Source organism: Nilaparvata lugens, chromosome 2 (genome assembly GCF_014356525.2).
Source record: "Nilaparvata lugens isolate BPH chromosome 2, ASM1435652v1, whole genome shotgun sequence".
Lineage (NCBI taxonomy): Eukaryota > Metazoa > Arthropoda > Insecta > Hemiptera > Delphacidae > Nilaparvata > Nilaparvata lugens.
The window spans coordinates 7342113-7362508 of NC_052505.1; the positions used below are offsets into that span (position 1 = coordinate 7342113).

The 20396-nt window shown below is 33.4% G+C and overlaps 2 protein-coding genes across 4 annotated transcripts in view; both read right to left on the reverse strand.

Moving 5' to 3' along the window:
• Window positions 1-6149: 6149 nt before the first annotated feature.
• LOC120349774 (esterase E4-like) lies at window positions 6150-8740 on the reverse strand. Its single transcript, XM_039420450.1, has 3 exons — window positions 8523-8740; window positions 6849-6990; window positions 6150-6309 (listed from the first exon to the last, which is right to left on the reverse strand). Exons 1-3 carry the CDS (start codon window positions 8727-8729, stop codon window positions 6167-6169), a joined length of 492 nt encoding a protein of 163 aa, XP_039276384.1. The 5' UTR covers window positions 8730-8740; the 3' UTR covers window positions 6150-6166.
• Window positions 8741-12171: 3431 nt separating this feature from the next.
• The window catches only part of LOC111062214 (sestrin homolog), a 145901-nt gene continuing 137676 nt past the window's right edge, over window positions 12172-20396 (reverse strand). For all 3 annotated transcript variants that reach the window (XM_039420453.1, XM_039420451.1, XM_039420452.1), the window contains 3 exons: window positions 19961-20151; window positions 18706-18850; window positions 12172-14787 (listed from right to left, as the gene is read on the reverse strand). In XM_039420453.1, the coding sequence (XP_039276387.1) occupies window positions 14701-14787; window positions 18706-18850; window positions 19961-20151 (423 nt within the window). In that variant the 3' untranslated portion in view covers window positions 12172-14700. The remainder of the gene's footprint in view (window positions 14788-18705; window positions 18851-19960; window positions 20152-20396) is intronic.

The following is a 20396-nucleotide window of genomic DNA, read 5'->3' on the forward strand; positions in this document are numbered from 1 at the left end:
AACATGATTTCGTGCAACCCGGCCTAGTATTTGTTGATAGTTACTGTGTATTACTGAATCTTTTACATAAGCCTGATAAAATAGTAATAAGGGAATATAGTTGGTCTTTATGAGAAAGGTAAGTTACCTGGTATCTAAGAATTTATTCTTATTTGCCATACTTTCGGTCCAAGCTATATGATAAGAGAGTTGAATAGTTGTAAGCCAGTCAAACCAAAATCTTCATGGAACTATTATTCTTCACATTTATAATCCTGCATTCTAGTTTCATAGCTGATGTTCAATAGAAAAAATCATAGAAATAATATAATAATAGTAACTAGCTTTATGAGGAAGATTTACAACTTTTTATATTATAATGAATGGAGTGATAGGTGGAAAAATGTTTACCACAGAAAATTACTTATATTTAAATAATATTCAACCATCATTTTTTTTATTTTGATAGTGTGCCGGGCACTCTCTTTAATTCAGGCCTTTTCCCAAGTTATAATAGTAAATTTAATACGCAATAGACTAGAGCCATTATTGTAAGTGAGTTAGCGAAATAAATTATTTTCTCTCTCTATTATGAACGGCCATGACTTCGAGTTTCCCATGATAGATATTTAAAAATTGTGGCTCCGAGTCGTCGAGGAATGTAGATTATGGAATTATCTCTAAAACTTAGCCTTCTTGTCGCGACATAAAGTGCGATAAGTTGGAAAACAGCAAGCATTGAAATTATAACAAACTACCGATTTTGCAGTTACTATTTGGTCCAAAGGCTCTAGAAGCCACGCGACGATTGGTCAAATTGATTCCATTCGCCCAATAGGAGACCTGTTTCTAAATACAGTAGTGGGGATTCCCCAGTCGAGAGACCAGATTACGTTCCGGAGGACACTTTGCTAGGAGCAATACGAGAGTAAAGATGTAGTCATTATGTTTCGCCCTTTTTGGGCAGGTTTATAAGTTTATTTCAGTAGTAAATGTAGGAGCTAGTTTTATTTTTTATTAATGTTTAAATTTACTAGTAGTGCCATGTCCTGAAAGGTTTAATTGTGTTTCTTCATCATGTACGAATAATTGTTTCTTCAAATAACCGCTAAGGTACGTAAAATAAGGTTAAAATATAATTTAGGGAATTTAATTGATTGAAACTTCCATAAGAGTATTGAATTAATTAAGCCTGTTATTTTTCAAGTTAATAATATTGATTGAGAATAATCCTTTTGATTTTATTAGTGATGGAAGATACTTATAAATTTTTTTCTACAGAAGTATAGAAAGTTTTCAGTTACGTTACATTTGAGTTATTGTTTCTGGAGATATATTATCGTAGAGTATTGCTGAAAGTCAGGAAGATAGCCTTTAAATTGGAATTAAACTTTTAAGATTATGTTCATATTGAGTTTATGACATTTTTTAATTTATATTTTTCAGACTCTGTTTTCTTATGTCATTAAGGCTTTAGAATGATTTAGTAAATTTTTTATGATAAAAATCTTAATAGATGAAGAAGAAAGTTTTTCTTCTCCAGGAAATTAATATTAATGAATGTTCAAATTTTAATACAATTTGAATTATTTGTGAAGAAAGATCCATTAATTCTGATAAAAAGAATCAGTAGTTTAAAGATAAAAATCGATATAAAATGAGGATTCAAATAGAATGAGAGAATTTAATTAATTGTAATCAATAGATAACTCCTGTTTTAGCTTTTGATGAATTGTAGGAAGAGTTAGAAATTAATGCTGTAATACATTTATTTACAGCGGTTCATGTGTGTCCCCTAACCAACTTCTTGTACTACCATCCCTTTGGTTCCGCAACTTTATGTAACACCGCTTCAAGCCACCCGTTCAGACGACAGGTCTAGGGACGTAAGAGGACGTCGCCGTCAAGCCAAATTCAACCGGTAAAAGCTCACCGCCAAAAACAAGGTACTGTAACCCCGACGATAAAGCAACGTACAGACCAACGAAAGTGCAGTGTAGTGAAACAAAGGTTCATTCGAGAATGTCAATAAAAAGTGGGGATTCAAAATTATTATGAAATGGGTTATATGGGTTACTATCGACGAAACTTGGGTTCAACGGGCTTTTCTTTCTTGAGTAATTCCATGTTGAAATGAACTTGTTATTTGATGACTGATATTGTTTGGTTTTGTGACGTATTGCTATCTAATCGGGGATAGTAATGCGCCCCCGAATCAGATGAAGAATGTCACCAAAGTAACATGAAATTATTGTTTCTGTTGTTCGATTTTAGTTGCCAATGTTTATTGAAGCTGTTTGTATTTTTCTATTATTTCAAATTGTAGTGTTATTCTATAGTATAAACCTATTAAATCAGGCATGGCAAGATTAATTGAAGTTTTCTTGACTCTAGCCCGTTCACCTGCATGAATTAGGTATAGACTCAGATATTTTCTAGATGTGTCGGCCTATTTCTAAATTCTAAATTTTATTCAAAATTGTCTTCTTTATAATCTTTAAAATAGTGCAGGCACAATAGTCAGCACAATAAATCAGCATGTACTGTATAGTAGTTTAGTTTTGAAATTTGTTGATTTTATTATAATACCGTACTATGATAGGCCTAAATTTTAATGATCAAAAACATTTTTCCTAGAGTGCAATTGAAGTTCATCCTAGCAATAGTAGAGAATAGAATGATAAGATCATGCTGATAATGGAGTGAATTTTGTTAAAGTAGCTGAAAATAACATTTCTAGAATTAAAATCATGTTGATACTACCCTGCTATGTAATCATCTTATAAATGATGAGCTAGTATTATAATATAAAAGTTACATGAAATTAAAAATATGTAGATTCACAAAAACGTCATTTTATTAAGTCGAAAAAATAAACAAATAATAAAAATGAAATTGAAATAATATAATATAAAATGAATGAAACAAGTTGTGAGTGAAGAGGAGGGGGTGATCCGTTTTGTCTAAAATTATCAGGCATTAGTTTCATAAAATAAAAACGTCATAAAATAAAATAAAAAGATGAAAAAAATAATAGCCGTCAACCGGGGTGTCTTTGTCTACCGCGTGGTGAAAAAATAAGTCAATTCGTGGGGAAATATTCAAATAAGTTTATCTCCAATCTCTGTTATCCGAAATCGATGTTCAACACATCGATAACCGTAGCCCTAATCATTATTGAGGTTCTACAATCGACATCTGTTTACGAAAATGGAATTTGGAGAAGGAGAAAAAATAGCGAAATCGAGCGCTTCCTGGGGAGTGAAGACATCGTCTGATTCATTAAAGCTGACAGGATTAGGTGGATGGGGCACTTGGTGAGAGTGGGTGATGAAAGATTGCCAAATGTTTATGGAGGGAAAAAATATACAATAGAAGAAAAGGAAGGCCAAAACGCTTGGAGTTCGAAACTGGAAAAGGCAGGCAGTGGATCGGGAGAGATGGAGAGGCTTTGTGAGGGAGGCCAAGGGTTGCAACGACCTCTAGAGCTGAGGAGTACAATCGACATCTTGTTGACTCTCATTATATTAGTTGAACTATAGGCATAAAACCAAACGGCTTGTTTCATCTTGTGGTTTCGTTGTCGGAAAACGTGCTATTAGAAAACTTATTTCCAAGAGAATTACGATATCGGTGGTTACATTTCATTTTTGCCTTTTTATTATATTTCAATTGGTAGATCCATAATATCTATAGTTGAACTGGTTCGGATTCTGTTATTAGTTAAATACAAGAGTCTACTTTTAGATTATACTTGGTGGGGATTCTTTGTATTGGTATAAAAATTATGATATATCCTGCAGAATATGATGCAATCAATACAATCTTATAAAACAAAATATCCATTTTGCTTGAAATTAATACGGTACCTTCTAAATATTCATTTGTTGCTGATTCTGCAGCGATAGCCAACATACCTTGCTTCACGCTACAAAAGATCTTAGGGCATCTTTTGTGGCTTTTATTTGTTTTTAATAATATTATTCATTTTGAAGGTTTACAGTTGGTTTCACTTTATCTTAATCTTGAGAATGAATCTGAATCCATATATTTTTCAAAGTTAGATAAAGTCACCCCAACTGTGGGAAACATTGTCTTTCATTTTCAAAAAAAAAAATATATATATATATATCTTTATTAAAGTGAAGAAAAATATTACCCTTGCAGTCCTGTACCCGAAGAAAACGTCATTGCCACGTTTGCAGACGACACAGCAGTCCTAGCACCAGGGGACATCAATGAAGAAGCAACAAGAAAAATTCAAGTAAGTCACACAAAATTTAAAAAATGGACCATGAACTGAAGAGTTAAATTGAATATTCATCAGGAACGCCAATTTTTATAGAGACCTTCAGGTGGAGACAGTCAAGAAGATGATTGTAAAAACAGCACGGACCTATAAAGAGGCTCTACATGACCACCAAAATGTTGAAGCAATTCAGCTTTTGGACCAGGGGTGTTTTGGACAGCATGTTTTGATGTCGCAAGTTGCGACATAAGGCTGAATTTTGGGGGGATTTTGTGAAAAACTAGGGAAAATGGGGGGGATTTTTCAATATACAGTTTTCAAGTACCTAAATGGATACCAAATTTCAAGATTTTTTTTTGGGGGGGGGATTTTGAGACATGAACCATTGGGGGGATGGGCACCCCTGTTTTGGACAACTTAACATTAACGAGATTGAAAAGGAAGAATCCAAAAGATCTGGTGTAAACCTCCAGGGTTGCTTAGTGAGAGTGAAAAAAAAAATTAAGATTAAGATATTAGTTTAGTGCAGTGATTATGAAAGAGCTAGTTTAAAACAAGGAGAAGCTATTACAAGATTCTTATTGTAAAATGACTTGAAGTATTAATTTGGGATAGAAATAAACTGATCGTTAGAGCTTGTTCACATGACAGCGACTTACGCTCGGTTGTCGCGCGGCTCGATTTGCCAGTCTCGTACACATGACGGCGATTCATGAGCGATTTGCCCTCGGTTAAGTCTGAGATTACAACCGCCGCGATTCGCCGGCGACTACTAAAACCGAGCGATCGCGGAACAACCGAGCGTAAATCGCTGTCATGTGAACAGGCTCTTAGTCCTAGTACTAGTAACAGTAATATATTCAATAAAAAAAAACATTGCAGAATACAATAAAAAAATACTATAAGTGATTACTTTCAACTGAAGTATTAATCGCAAGCTATTTAAAATACAAACATACAAAAATAGGTAAAAAGCGACCCCGTGCGTTTAAAAATATTCAATTTAAAGAAAATACTCGTATTGTACAAAAAAAAAAAATAGAAAATCAGAACTTACTGGAAATTTCTGTAAAATCAGAAGCAGGACTGAGTAGAAAAGAGAGCATAATCATACAGTTACACATGATGTATTATTGATATTTCGCTATGTAAATTAAGTTGTATGGAGTCCTGACAATTTTAGTTTCATGCGGGCTACAATTTCCAAATTTCAAATGCTGAGGAGCCACATTCTCAATTTGCAATCTTTATCTTGGCACTCACACACTGTCAAGGTTATCTTGACACCCATACACAGCATACACCTTATTCAAGGTTATGGTAAAGGTGTGTGCTAAAAGTACGGTAATATGATTTTGTTGGGACCAAGAAAAGAAGAATTGACAGAGTTTGGGGGTATTAATACAAAAATCCAATCTTTATATACCTATGTATAAATGGCGAATTTTTCTATAATAATAGAAGAGATGACTCCCTGATTACTTTCGATGAGATTGAATAACATGTCTTGTCAATAATATGGTGCCTCTTTCGAAACTCAAGATGTCTATTGATTAAAATACAGCAATGGATTAGCTCATTATTGAAAAGGTAAAATAATTTCATATTGTTAGCTCAGGAATTATTCATTTCTAATGATTGATCATAAGTAAAATGTTGTCTTCAATTTATTTTTTTATAAGGATCATTTTTTTCATTGTGTTTTTACAGTTGAGTCTCGCGCCAAAAAATAGCGCATCAGGAAACCTTTTGCTGTGAAAACCAGCTTTTTGCTTCAAACTCGAAAAATCCGTGTCAGAGACCCTTGCCTTTGTCAAGCAGGCTTATGGCGATGATACCTCGAACAGCAAAAGAGTTCTTGAGGATTTTGATTTTTCAAGGATGACTGCGAACTTGTCCAGTTCTGATATTACGGTAACGCTTTACATAACAAAGAATTTACCCTTCAATTACGAAGTTGGTGACTACGTCGACAAATTTAGCGCTCATCTCTTTATCCTTCTCCGTCTCACTTACAACATAAATATCAAGGTTTGGCTTCGTAGGAAACAAATAAAACAGATCATCGGCATGACAAACACCTGCAAAGTTATAATTTATATAAGTATAGTAAGCAGTTGAAGCTCAAGAGACTAAATAATGACAAATATTCAAATTTAATACAGCACTCAAAAATTTGTCTTTAGTTGGATTTTTATTTATTTGAAAATATACATATTAATTTGATGGCACAAGGAGCTCAATCCCTCTCATGACGCACATTGAGCAGTACAGTTAAAAAGCATCAATACATGAAAAAGAAAAAGTACATAAATAATACTTTCAATTGAGGAAAACTGAAATAAACTACAGAATAATAGAACACCTTACATACATGAGATTTATAATAGTGGAAAATCAATAAATCTAGAATTAAATATTAGAGTAACCACTAATTTTGTGAAGATAATTAAGAGATTATGTATTGGTATAAACTATCTATTGTGGAAATCAGAACGATTAAACCAGAAATACAAAATAGTATAAACTGAAAGAATATGCACTATGAAAGTAAACTGTACAAAAAATAAAGATAATCCGAAAAAAAATAAAATCTAGGTACTTATTAGAGTGGCCTCACCATTCCTGTAAGTCGGGTCTCCAGATAACTCCTGTGTATTTGAATACGACCCTTCGTATCCAAATTTATAAACGTATTTTTCTCCTTCGTGTCTAGATATGGTACTTTTTATTCCATTCAAGAAGTAAATATCACTGAACAGCTGTAAATGAGATAAAGATTGAAGTAAATGGATAAAACGAACATAACAATCTTTACTACACATTAGTTTTTATTTATTGTTGATGAATCGAAATATTATGTGTATATGAAACTATCTGTACTCTGAATTTTCTTTAGTTTCTGATAGATTGTAATTGACCGAACGCAGTGAGGTCTATGTTTTAACTCGAATTTGCTTTCGTCTGTCTGTATGTATGTAACGCATTTACGGTCAAACTCGTTGAAAGAATTCTATGAAATTTGGCAGGTCCTTTTTTAACTGCGCGTCGATGTAAACACAAGGTATTTTAATTTTTTTTATTTTAAGGATAATATGAAAGGAAAGGTAATTTCCTCCATACTCCGATATCACTATATATATCATCTACTCTGAAGATAGGATTAATCAAACTATAGAATTATTTCACTAGTAGTTCTGTGAACAGTAGACTTCACGCAGTTTTCTCATACACAAGTATCAGGGGTCACCTGTTCACTGGATTCTCCAGACATCTGTGTAATGCATGCAATGAATAATCCACTTGTCAGCTAATTGATTATGAATAATTCTATAGTCTGATTAATCCTATCTTCAGAGTATATGATATAATATAGTGATATCGGATTATGGAAGAAATTCTTTTTCCTTTCATACTATCCTTAAAATGCAAAATTTCAAAAAAACCTTATGTATACATCGACGCGCAGTTAAAACAAAGAATATTCCTGCCAAATCTCATAGAATTCTATCAACGCGTTTGGCTGTAAATGCGTTACATACATACAGACAGATGAAAGAAAATCTGAGTTGAAAGATAGACCTCACTGCGTTCGGTCAATATCAATCAGCTGACAAGTGGATTATCCATTGCATGCATTACACAGATGTCTGGAGAGTCCAGTGAACAGGTGACCCCTGTTACTTGTGGATGAGAAAACTATACGTGAGGTCTACTGTTCACAGAACTACTAGTAGAAACTGGAATGGGATTAAAGCACCAAGTAATGAAGGTGGATGTCATGTCTGAACGCACTCCAGATGGTCAGTGATAGTTTTTACCAAGATAATTAGAATTGTATTAAAATAAAAATATAAATCTTAGTACTCTTTTAAAATTATTTGAAATGAAATGATTCAAAAAGGGTACTCAGATTTATATTCAAAAGTAGCCCTGAAGAAAAAATACAATATTAGAATTTATTGTATTGCATCGTAATAACGTTGATTCAACTATTATTTACTCAGAACTCATACTACTATGTCGATTTGTGAAGTAATTATAGCCTATACTTTTTCACAATAAACGTCAAGAAATTTCTGATTCATAGCTGGCCTGTCATGGGAAATTTGAAAAATGAGGATCAAAGTCTCAATTAGGACAAACGTACAGAATGTAGCGAAGGTTGAAAACGTTTTTCAATTTCTTAACATAATAATACTGATGATACATGATTCTGATGATGCTGATGGTACTTATCAGAGCTTAAAATGTTGAATTGAAATCATGAAAAGATTTAAGGAAATAATATAACCTTGGTCAGTTGAGGCATGGTTTCATTGCTTATTGTCGAGTTACCGAAGTATTCGGTTTTTAGTTTTGCAGCTCTTTGCTTATGGTCAGGATCATCGAGGAAATCTCCTTCGTCCGGCATTATTTCAGTGAATCTCTTGTCAAGCTCAGACAGCGCAGCTTCAAGGCTTCTTATCTTGCCTCTCTTCAATACTGAAATCAGAAACATTTGTTCATTTTATCTAAAAATATGGAAAGAGCTGTATATTAATTAGACTGCACAATTAATTTTGAGAACAATTTTTGCTTGGATGCATTGATTGAAATTTATTACAATCCTGATGAGCGCAATAATGCAAAGTAGTGGAATGAAATTGCAAGAGGATGCGGATGAGCAAGCAAAAGAAGATTTCTATGATGTATTGACAAACAAGATGGATCAGATCGGGCAACATGATATGGTACTGGTGCTGGGAGATTTGAATGCTCAGGTGGGTAGAGAGAGTGCAGTGAGGACTGTGGCAGGAAACTTTTCACTTCATGATGAATCGAATAATAATGGCTTCCTACTTGCACAGTTTGCTGAGAGCAACAGGTTGGTTATTAGAAGCACCAGTTTCCCACATAAAAGAATTCATATGGGCACGTGGAAAGTACCAGGGAGTGAAGTGGTAAACCAGATTGATCATGTGTTAGTATCTGCCAGGCATGCTTCAGGAGTTCTAGATGTGCGTACAATGAGAGGTCCAAATTGTGACTCTGACCACTTCTTGGTTAGAGCTGTGGTACGATTCAGGCTGGCCAATATACGCAAGGAAAGAGGAATAAGAAGATGCAAGTGGGATATTGATAAGTTGCAGGTAGATGATGAAAGGCAAATCTTTCAAAACAATTTGGAAGGGAAGTTTATGCAGAATAACATGGAAAGGGTGAATTTGGAGGTGCAATGGGAAAGGATACGGAATAGTTTAGACAGTGCTGCTCAAGAAACCATAGGAGTGAAGGTAGTGGAAAGAAATCAGGAGTGGTTTGATGACGAGTGTGAAGAAGCTTTAAGGGAGAGAGATGAAGCTAGGAAAAAAATGTTGCAAAGGAACACAAGAAATGCTAGAAATAACTACAATGAGCTAAGAAGGAGAGCAAAATCAATTCTAAGATCCAAAAAGCGAGAAGCAATGAAACAAAAGGTACTAAACTTAGAAACATTGAGTAATACTAACCAGAGCAGAAAATTATACAGGGAAGTGAATTGGTTCAGGAAGGGGTTTCAGGCAAGATTGAATGGGTGTAAGGACAAAAATGGATGTGTTGTTAGTAATGAGATGGTTCTAGAGAGGTGGACTGAACATTTCGAAGGAGTGCTGAACGAGGGGGAAGAAGAACAACCAAGCCAGGTGTTTGAACCTCTTGTGAGAGAAGAGGGAGAAACTGCAGAACCCACCTTTGCTGAACTAGAGAAGGCAATAACAATCCTGAAAAATAACAAAGCTCCTGGTGAGGATGGCATACTAAGTGAGATGATCAAGAAAGGAGGGGATAGATTGAAGAAAGAGATCTTTGAGTTGATTTTAATGGTCTGGAGAGAGGAAAGAATGCCAGATGACTGGAAGACAAGTATAATCTGTCCAATTTTAAAAAAGGGAGATAAAATGATTTGTGATAATTATCGAGGCATTTCTCTGCTTAGCATTGTATACAAGTTGTTCACAAATATACTTCTGCAAAGGCTCATCCCATATGCTGAGGCGATATTGGGCGATTACCAGGGGGTTTCAGGAAAGGCAGAAGCACAGTTGACCAGATTTTTACATTGAGGCAGGCAATGGAGAAGTGCATAGAGCATGACATAGTTCTACACTTGCTTTTTGTGGATTATAAAAGAGCATTTGATAGTCTTTGCAGAACGAAGTTACTTGAAGCCATGAACAATAACGGTTTGCCATCAAAACTAATTAAGCTGGTGTCGGCTACCCTGAACGAGACATACTCTAGGGTAAGGATAGGCAAGTCTGTTGGAAGGCGTTTTCCTGTGAAGTATGGAGTAAGGCAGGGAGACGCTCTCTCGGCATTGTTGTTCAATTTAGCTCTGCACGAGGCAGTAAAGGACATTGCACATGAAAGTACTGTTGTGAATAGATTGTGGCAGGTCTGTGGATACGCAGATGACTTGGTCATAATAGCAAGAACTGTGCCGGCCTTGAGAGAAGCTTTCACATTAAGTTTTTCCTACAGTTACCATTGAATATGAAAAGTGGGTAATTATGGGTAAAATTGCCTGAAATGCATCAAATGTTTTTCTGTGTAATTTTATTATTGATAAAAACCTTAATCCTAAAATCCTAAAGTCCTCGTTGTCCTTGGTTATAATATATAATGAATAATAATTAGCGCGTTGTGCTTCGTTGCACCTCTGCTAACTATAGCAGCCCAGTCACTGTTACCAACTTCATTTTGATTTCGCTGCACTGTTGCTCCATATAACCTACTAAGTATTTTGTGTTGCCATGTTGCAAATCTGGAGTGCAGAAAAATTTTTCCCGCACTAGAGCGGAAAAGTGATTCTTTGCGTTCTGTAATCAGTGCAGCAATGGCCACTTTTCAACGTAACTGTAGGAAAATATTATTTCCATGAGTTTTAATAGGACTATTTTTTTTAATCCCTTTAGAACTCAATCGATATGTGGGAATCCAGCTTAAAAGCAAAATATCGGGGCACCGAGCTTCCCTCGTTATTCATTTATTGATAAACAGAAATCAATTCTTTAAAATAATTGGGGAAGGACTAACAGGCACAGCCCAAAACTGTTTCTTCCCCGAATTTTGATTTATACACTATAAATATTCCAAAAAGTAGGTTATGTTTCATACACTTGAATACAGGTCAAATTTTCAGTCCAAATATTTGAAAACATAAAAGTTCTAATTTAAATTGTTTACAAACCAAATTGAATAAAAAAATAACACTCACTAATCACTTAGAACTGTAAAATAATGATTAACTTTGGATATTATGATATACCATCTCATGTCAACAAATCAGATTATTTTGATCGAGATTGAGTGAATTAAAATTTCTAGATTTCTCGCGAGATACAATAAGCTAATTGATTACTCAGTTGATCTCGCACACAGGCACATGCATCTTCTGTATTCGACAGACGACGAAATTATCATCTGTTTTTCCAAGGATGAATTATACTTTTCATGTCCTTCAGCGTGTTTTCCCAGGGATGAGACCTAGTGCAATCGAATTTTTATATCATAAACCTACTGTGTTCAAAATTTCGTGAAAATCGTTAGAGCCGTTTTCGAGATCCGTTGAACTTAAATAACCAGATATAATAATAACCAGATATAATAATAACCAGATATAATAATAAGCAGATATAAAAATATATACAGAAATTGCTCGCTTAATATAATAGGATATGACCACTTGTTACTTGTTAACACTATTTTTTGTAAAATTCTAATTCGAAATAACCACTTTCGTAAATCTGTTATGAACAAATCGCTTCGAAAAAATATAATATTATTTTCATGTATTCAACATGTATAAATTTTCATAAATAGAAACAGAAACACAAGTTATTGATCAAAATTTTAAAGTGAATTGAACACTCCATAAGTTAGTTTGAAACAGGGCTATTAAAAATTTATAACACAAAATATTCAATTTGATTAACTTCTTTATTACAATAGTTGATTTTCATGAAAAATCACAGAAAAATAGTTTCTCATTTAGAAAACTTAAACTATAGTTTGTTCTCTAGGAAAAACATTTTGTCAGTTATATCAACATAATCAGGAGCACACCGATGAATTTGAATGTGTCAGCTTTTCTAAAGACATAAGGAAAGGCAGACTACAATAATGCCCATGTGAAGAAACTGAATAGTACACGGAAAATTGAAAATAGTTGCTAGTTGGTTACAAATGTATAGATGGTGGACATGAGAACAATTTTACACTGTTAATAAGTAATTTTACATTTAATAAAGATGATGAAGCACCTAAGCTCGTAATGAAGTGAAATGTTTTTTTTATTAAATGTTTTTGAGATGGTAAAGTTCTTCCGGGACATGATTCACATCTAATGAAACCAGACAGAAATGCAACAACACAGCGAGCCATACAATAAAATATTTTTCTATGTGACTAAGATGAGTAAATTCACAATTTATAGGAACTGACCCAACAAACCGCACAGACAAAGCAAACTTAACTGCATGACCATTGCTGTTCAGTGTCTGTCTGGTGTCTATAGACGCAAATACGCATTAATGATTGGTTTATTCAGTTTCAACGTCTTGTACAAGTCAATCCTATGCTCAACTTCCATCGTGTATTTCTTGAAATTCAAAACTCACAGTTTTGACATTTATTATATAAATGAAAATAATACTGAGATCCATTTTAAAATAATTAGTTTCTACATAACAACGATAAAATACAGTGAATTACCACTCGGGCAATTATTATTCATTATTGATTTTCACGACTTTACTTTGGTAGGAACAACGGTAATAGATCTACGGCTCATTTCATAATACATCTACTATTACAAGTACTTTGCTTTCATAATGTCTTTCATGTCAGTTCATGATCAGACATTTTTTTACAAAAACGATATGACTTTGGTCAGATTATTAACTTATTTTTAGTATATTCATGAATGAATATTGAACCAACTAGGCAGGAGTAATACTTTCATATTTTTTATGAAATTAGTTGCAACAATTTTAAATATATTCAGTTGAACATATTAAAGTAATTTATCAAAATATGGTAGCTCTAATTCAGCATAATCTACCACTGAAATTATAAAGAAATTCTAACAAAATAATTATTTCATAATTAGAAAACCATGCAGTGAAGATTACCTCCAATCTTATTGAAAATCTCAGTTCTGTTTCATGAAATGATCTTATTTGTTCTCCATAAGAAGGGAACAACAACAATCAGAGCCGAAATTGCTTCCTTCACAACAGGTTAAATATTTTTGCAGTTTAGTACATGATTTTTTACTAGGAAAACTCTGTGATTGAAATCAAGGACATCATTCAACAATATTGCTATGGGGCAAAAAATAATTATTAAAAATATTTAACACTCAATAGAAATTACTAAATCGTCATGAGATTTATCAATTTGTTAAGACTGTTTAGCATTGAATTGATTTTTCTTCTAAATTGGAATAGCCTACTTAACTAGAACAAATCTATCATGATTAAAATATTGCGGGACCTAGTTGTTATTTACAAAATAATTAATGACAATAGCATTAAGAACGATAACATTGAAAATAATCTAGATCTGTTGAAGCACATAACTCGGGATAGCATGAACGACACTATATAAAAATACAAATAAAATAAAAAGCAACAATCAACATTTTGTTTTTTGAACAATCAATATTAAAAAATTGGTTTCCTATTATTTCGATAAACGTATGACTAAAGAGTAAGAATACTTTAAAATGTTGCAATTTATACAACTAAAAGAAAATGTGAGAGGTGACTTGAAAAAAGAAAAGATTTGTTACTAGTGATAACTAAAGCCAAGTTTTCAAGTGCACCACATCAAATTCACATTAATAGCGATTCTTAGTCAATTCGAGAGATGCTTTATACAGATTGGCTTTTAGCTAGTTCCGGGTGTTATAATGATAAATATCACTCACAAATCAATTATTTTCTGGTTAAATTGATTCTTGGGTTTAGAAAACTGAAACATGCAAATACATGCAATTAAATGCAGATAGCCTATTGGTTTTGATTGATCAGGTCGATTCAGACACTATTTTCCATCAACGTTTTGAATTTAGAAAACACGAGTTTGATGGTTTGCAAATCAGAAACATTAATACAATAGAATAAAATCAATGACTAAATAGAAAATAACAGTCAACGCATTTCATCACATTTTCACTCACATCGCAGTTTGTTATTGAAGAATAGAACAATTGTAAAATACTCCTACCGTTGTAATATTTTAGATACACCTAGCATTGTTTCACAGTTTATAATTTGTTGTTGATTCCAGTCTACTATTATAATAATAATTTCCATTAAATAAATATATGAGTCAATAATGATAATATAATTACTATATTGAGATATATGATTATTAATTTCATATAGAGTCTCTTAATTATAATAAACGTTGAATTTGATATCACTTTGGCAAGGTGGAGTTGGCTACGTCATATAACGCATGACGGCCCGCAGCGCGTACAACAGTTCGGCTTGTTGTCGAGCCTCCAGAATCATCAGGTTCACGTGTACCTACAAAACACACATCAATTAAATTAATCAATTATAGTACACTTGGATTGAATAAGAAAATATTATTGAATATATAAATTTAAAAATATATTAAGCAGATGACGTGGTTTTAATGGCGCGAAATGCTAACTGCATCAGGGAATGCTTTTCCAGCTTAGAAAGCGACGCACAAAAAATGGGTTTGCAGGTCAATGATGGAAAAACAAAATATATGAGAATGTCCGCAGTGAACGCTAGAAGAAGAATGATCGACTTGGAGGTGGGATTGATTGATTGATTGAGTACTTTATTTATGTAGATTACAATATATACTGGCTTATACACTTATATACAATAGCTTACAATACAGCAAAATTATAGATGAATTTACATAATATAGACTAAGAAAATAATTATTGAACTGTATATGATATGAAAAAGTAATTTGTAATATAATAACTATAGATAATTATATTGTTATGCATCTACATAAATTGGCGGAGCTTTGGACATGTCAATGTCCATTCTTCGGAAAGAATATTAAAAATATCCTCCCCACTAACTCTCTACCAAAAAAAGAGAGAGAAAGTAAAGTTTGAAAGTAAAAGGGAGAGAAAGTATTTGAAGGGATGAATGAGTTTCAGTACCTTGGCACTATCCTCAATGCTGGAAACAATATGACAGATGAAATTCAGAAACGTATTATGAGTGGGAACAGAGCATTATACTATATAAATAAGAGACTAATGATCAAAAGTATTAGGTAAAAATAGTAAAATGGGGCTTTATAAAACTCTGATCAGACCTATTGTATGCTATGGTTCTGAGTCATGGACAATGACTAAGAAAGACGAAGAGGCATTGAGTGTATTTGAGAGAGGAATTGTGAGGAAAATTTTTGGTGCGGTAAGAGTAGCAGAGGAGAAGGAGCAATGCAGAGGTGGAGGAAGCACTGCAGGGTGAGAATATTGTTAGATTTGTCAAGGCCCAGAGAAAAAGATGGCTCGGCCATGTGAGGAGAATGGAAAAAGAGAGACTTCCAAGAGCGACACTGAATGGAAAAATAGATGGGCCTAGAAGGAGAGGTCGTCCAAGAAAGAAATGGATAGATGGTGTGGAGGAGGACCTTAGAGTGATGGGAGTGAGAAACTGGAGAGAGTTGTGTCAGGATCGACCGAGGTGGAGGAGAATCGTGGCGGAGGCCAAGGCCCACAGAGGGCTGTAGCGCCATAGGGTATGGTACGAAAATATTATCCTGAACGAAAAACAGTAAGAACAGGCTTTTCCCATAAAGGATGGTATAATGTATTTAAGCACAGATACATATGAGCATAGCAAGTCTAGTTCACCCATTGTGGGACACTCTATTCCTGAGTTGAAAGCCCAGCCATATAGGAGGCGTTCGACATTGTCGTGCGTCCCCGGCATAGCCACACGCTCAACAATGTAATGAGGCCATGCATAGCGGAAGGTAAGGGATGATATGAAATATGAATAGAGATAACTATGAACATTAATTTTTAAATACTCAAATCAAAACGTATTTTTCTAATGTGTATCTTGGATGTTGCCATCTATATAATAAGAGAGAGTAGGGTTGTGTTTGTTCGTGTGTTCGTTTGTTCGCATCAAAACATGTCAACTTGTGGATTGCATACCGGAAAAACGGGAATGATTTAGATCTCCAAATTTTGAACATAGATTCTAAAAATATCAATCTCGTGCACCTGGAAGCCCAAATTTCAATTTTCCTTCTAGATTTTTCAGAATTAATGTTCAAATTCATCTATGCTACCGTAGACTACATGAAGTTTCATAGCCCAAAGTGTGTCTATTTATGAGCAGGTTATAAAACTACCATTTACGAACGTCTATGTAGCGCAGCGGTAAAAGGCCTGCTTACGGAGCGATGGTTTTTCGGTTCGAATACCCGAGGCTTCCCATTTTTTTGTTCTTAATTTTTTCCCTCGAAACGTATTATTATCAATTATTTTTTGAAGGAATTTGTTTTCATTACTATTGAACTTGGATTTTATCAAATAATTATTTTTAATGTAAAATTTTGCCACCAGTACAAATAAATTGGACATAGTCTTCATGCTGTATGCCTATAATTGAATTTCATAAGAAAAACATGAATAGATCACAATAAAATAAGAAATAATTTATATTCTTCAGTTATAATGTACTATCAGACACGAATTCCCAGTGAAACGAGTATTTTAGGTATTTTGTTTGGAATTGGGAAAACAAAAGGCTGCCTGATTCAAATTGAGGAGGATCCTAATCGAACTAAAATTTATTGATGTATTGGAAAAAACAATATGATTCTGTGAGGTTTCCAAGTATTATGTATTCTTAAGTTTTCTATACTGTAATAAAGGAAAGAACTGGCTTATACACGTAAGGAATAGGGAATTATGTTTGACGCATCATCACGTCTGAAATATACTCAACTGATTAATTTGAAATTTTGCATATAGACTCTTCATTAACCGAGGATGGTTATAGGTCTATTTTCAAATTTCGATTTTTTATTACGTCAAGTTTTCATTTTGCAGTTTTAAAAAAGACTCTTGCGAAGCACGGGTTAACTACTAGTTACAAATAATATCAAACAGAGAAAGGCTGTTAAATGCTGGCCGTTTGCATCTGTACACTTATTCCAACTGTACAAGTCGTGATTAACATTTTAATAAAAATATTAAGTGAAAACTTGAAAATGGCATTAGTAGCCTAAACATGTCGTGACGAAATAATTTTAAAATGGTACTCAGATTTATAATTTTATTAAATATTCAAAAGTAGCCCTAAAGAAAAAAAGACAAGTCGTGAGACTTATATTTCTTATATTTTCTACCATTTCACGAGGAGCTGGATGTGTACATTAAAAACTCACGGACACTTGAAGTCCAGATCAAAAGGAAATTTATTTATGTAATATTATGTAGTGTTTATTTGTAGAAATTTATTTGTTTAACATGCTAAAAACAGTTGGACAACAGTTAAAAACAGTTATTCTTACAACGTTTACAGTAGCGTATATAGATGCACCATTTTTTCAGATTTTATCATTTATTGATTTTAAACAATATGCCAATTTTTCTAAATTTCACACTTGTAATTGCAACATTTAAGCAAAAAGTTAAATTTTAAAGTTAAAAAATAAATTTTGCGTTTGACTAGAAAATAAGTATGTGGCAGTTATTTCTCATACATACTTCCCTTCCTAACCCTAAACTTATTACTTCGGAATCAGTCTGATTTTGATGAATTTTATTATAATTTTGTCTCAAGTGAAAATATGAGCTTACAAAAATCTTAATGAGATTTGAAACATTTCTAATTCAATACCTTGAATATTTTCAAAAAGTCAAATTTTCTCAGGTCAGTAAAATTATGATGGTGAATCTTCAATATTACATAATACTGGATAGCCTACAGATTACCATTTAAAAAAAATAGAAACATGAATAAATTTTACTTTTTGTGTGAATGTTGATGACTTATAGTATATTGTGAAAGCATTCAGTATTCATTGTCAATTTTGATTCATGATAAATTTTGAACCTTGATCAAAACTAACCCCCATCATTTATTAGATAGGGGGTGATTCACTACCTCCGTGAACAAACCCGTAGTGCATTCGTGTGACGTCAGCACAGGTAGGGTTCCTACACCAATACAAATTTGTTGATTTCAGCTGACCTATATCAGCTATTGGGACTACGAAAGTGAGCTTCAGCTTCAGTCAGTTTCAGCTGACCTATATCAGTAGGAGCCTTTCAGTTGATCTATATCAGCTAGTGTTTTTATTGGTGTAGGAGCCCTACATGTGCTGACGTCACCAAAATGTACTATGGTTTGTTTACGGAGGAGGAGGGTGATTTCTCATGTGGATCAACAATGGAGCGAGATCTCCATGACTCATGTACTCACCTTCTCACTGTGTTTAAATTCCCTAAGGACTCTGTCGTAGTCACTTTTAGCAACCCTTTCTGGAAAGCAGCACGCCGATTTGATGAAAGCCTTCAGAGATCGTTCTAGTAATTGATTCACCTCACCATAATCGTAGTCGTCATGTCTGTCAAACATAAATATCCAATTTCAACAATTTTCACAGGGATCAACATGACCTTAATAACAATTTCATTGATTAAAAAGTTTGAAACATTGAAGTGGAACAGAATAGTATATCAGTTTAAAAATTATCATCCATGCCAATCCAACTGATTCATTCATGAATTTAGAATACGTACTAAATAATGAGTTATACTTTATTATTGAATGACATGGAGTTGAAAATCATTGGAAAAAAGGTTTCTACTACAGAGGGATTGACTCTTACAAGTTATGATCAAGAATCAAGTGATAAATCAACAAGCCATAAAAAGTAAAATTTTTAAATCATAGGTCGAACTTTGAATGTGATGTTGGGGTTCTTCATCATTCTAATGATAAACTATTTCGAAAAATCAGGAAAAAAAATTGAATCCACAGTTTGAGTTGCATCAATTCGATTATAGGAAAATATACGTAATTTGAAGTTTATATCATTCTCGTTCTCATAAAATTCCAGCATCAAAGATTCGGGGACTAACCCTCTATTTCCTCATATGGAGATTTTCACCTCAAATAGCATTCAACATTTACCATACTTAGGTCATTAGTCTAATAGTTACAATTTTCATACAATGGAAACAGGATTAAACCAACAAGTCATTCAATTAAGATACCTAATTGACTTCATAAAGATGACAGACCTTCTTTAAATGGTTAATTTATGATGTGTCATTAGTAGCACTCTAAAAATGTCGAATTTATTTATTTATCGATTCAAGATACACAATTATTCATTAGAATAATTGGGGGAGGACCAACATACACAGCAAAATACTGTTCCTCCTCGAATTTTGATTCATATACTAGTTCAGAAAGAATTCATATAGTATCCAGTTGATTTATATTTTTGACCCAATTAAAAAAAATGAAACCTGCATAAATAGGACTATCAATGTAATTTTGGCGAAATCCATATGTAAATTGGCAAAATTCATACCCATTCACTTTCATTGGTCATGCTGGCTGTTATTACTAGTTATTCAATAGTATCTCAACATATGATAAAATCCTTTGAAATAACGCATTTTAAATAGTAGCCTACAGATAACAAATTATTGCCTAACCTACTAACCTGATTCCAAACATGCACTGAATATAGTTCCAGATGGCCCGACGGAATCGCGACGTGTCCACGCCCATACGGCCCCCCATTGTGTAGTACGTTAAATTATAGGCAGTCTTAAATTTTTCATCCAACAGATTTCCGACATCGTTGTACAACCTGTTGACTAATGAGTAACCATGATCATCCCACGAATAGTCCTGCAAACAAACAAAATATTCATGAATTATTGAGACATTATCAATGCAACTTAGAATTATCAGAAAGCAATTTGAGCTGAGGAATGTGTGAGGAGAAAGCAATATTGATACGTTTCTATCCATTTCTTGATTTACACAATATTCTAAATAATAAAATATTATACGAGTACTAAATACAGTGAAATAAATATTTCAAACCGGAATCGGCAAATATTTTAAGATTCTTGAGAGCTCAGAACTTTTCA

What these genes read in the sequence shown, in the direction of transcription:
- LOC120349774 (XM_039420450.1), bottom strand. Translation starts at nt 8,729, where the DNA reads ATGTTTCTGATTTCAGTATTGAAGAGAGGCAAGATAAGAAGCCTTGAA. An exon ending in CCATGCCTCAACTGACCAAG is followed by an intron (nt 6,991 to 8,522) that starts GTTATATTATTT and finishes TCTCATTTACAG; the next exon opens with CTGTTCAGTGATATTTACTT. An exon ending in AGACCCGACTTACAGGAATG is followed by an intron (nt 6,310 to 6,848) that starts GTGAGGCCACTC and finishes ATAACTTTGCAG; the next exon opens with GTGTTTGTCATGCCGATGAT.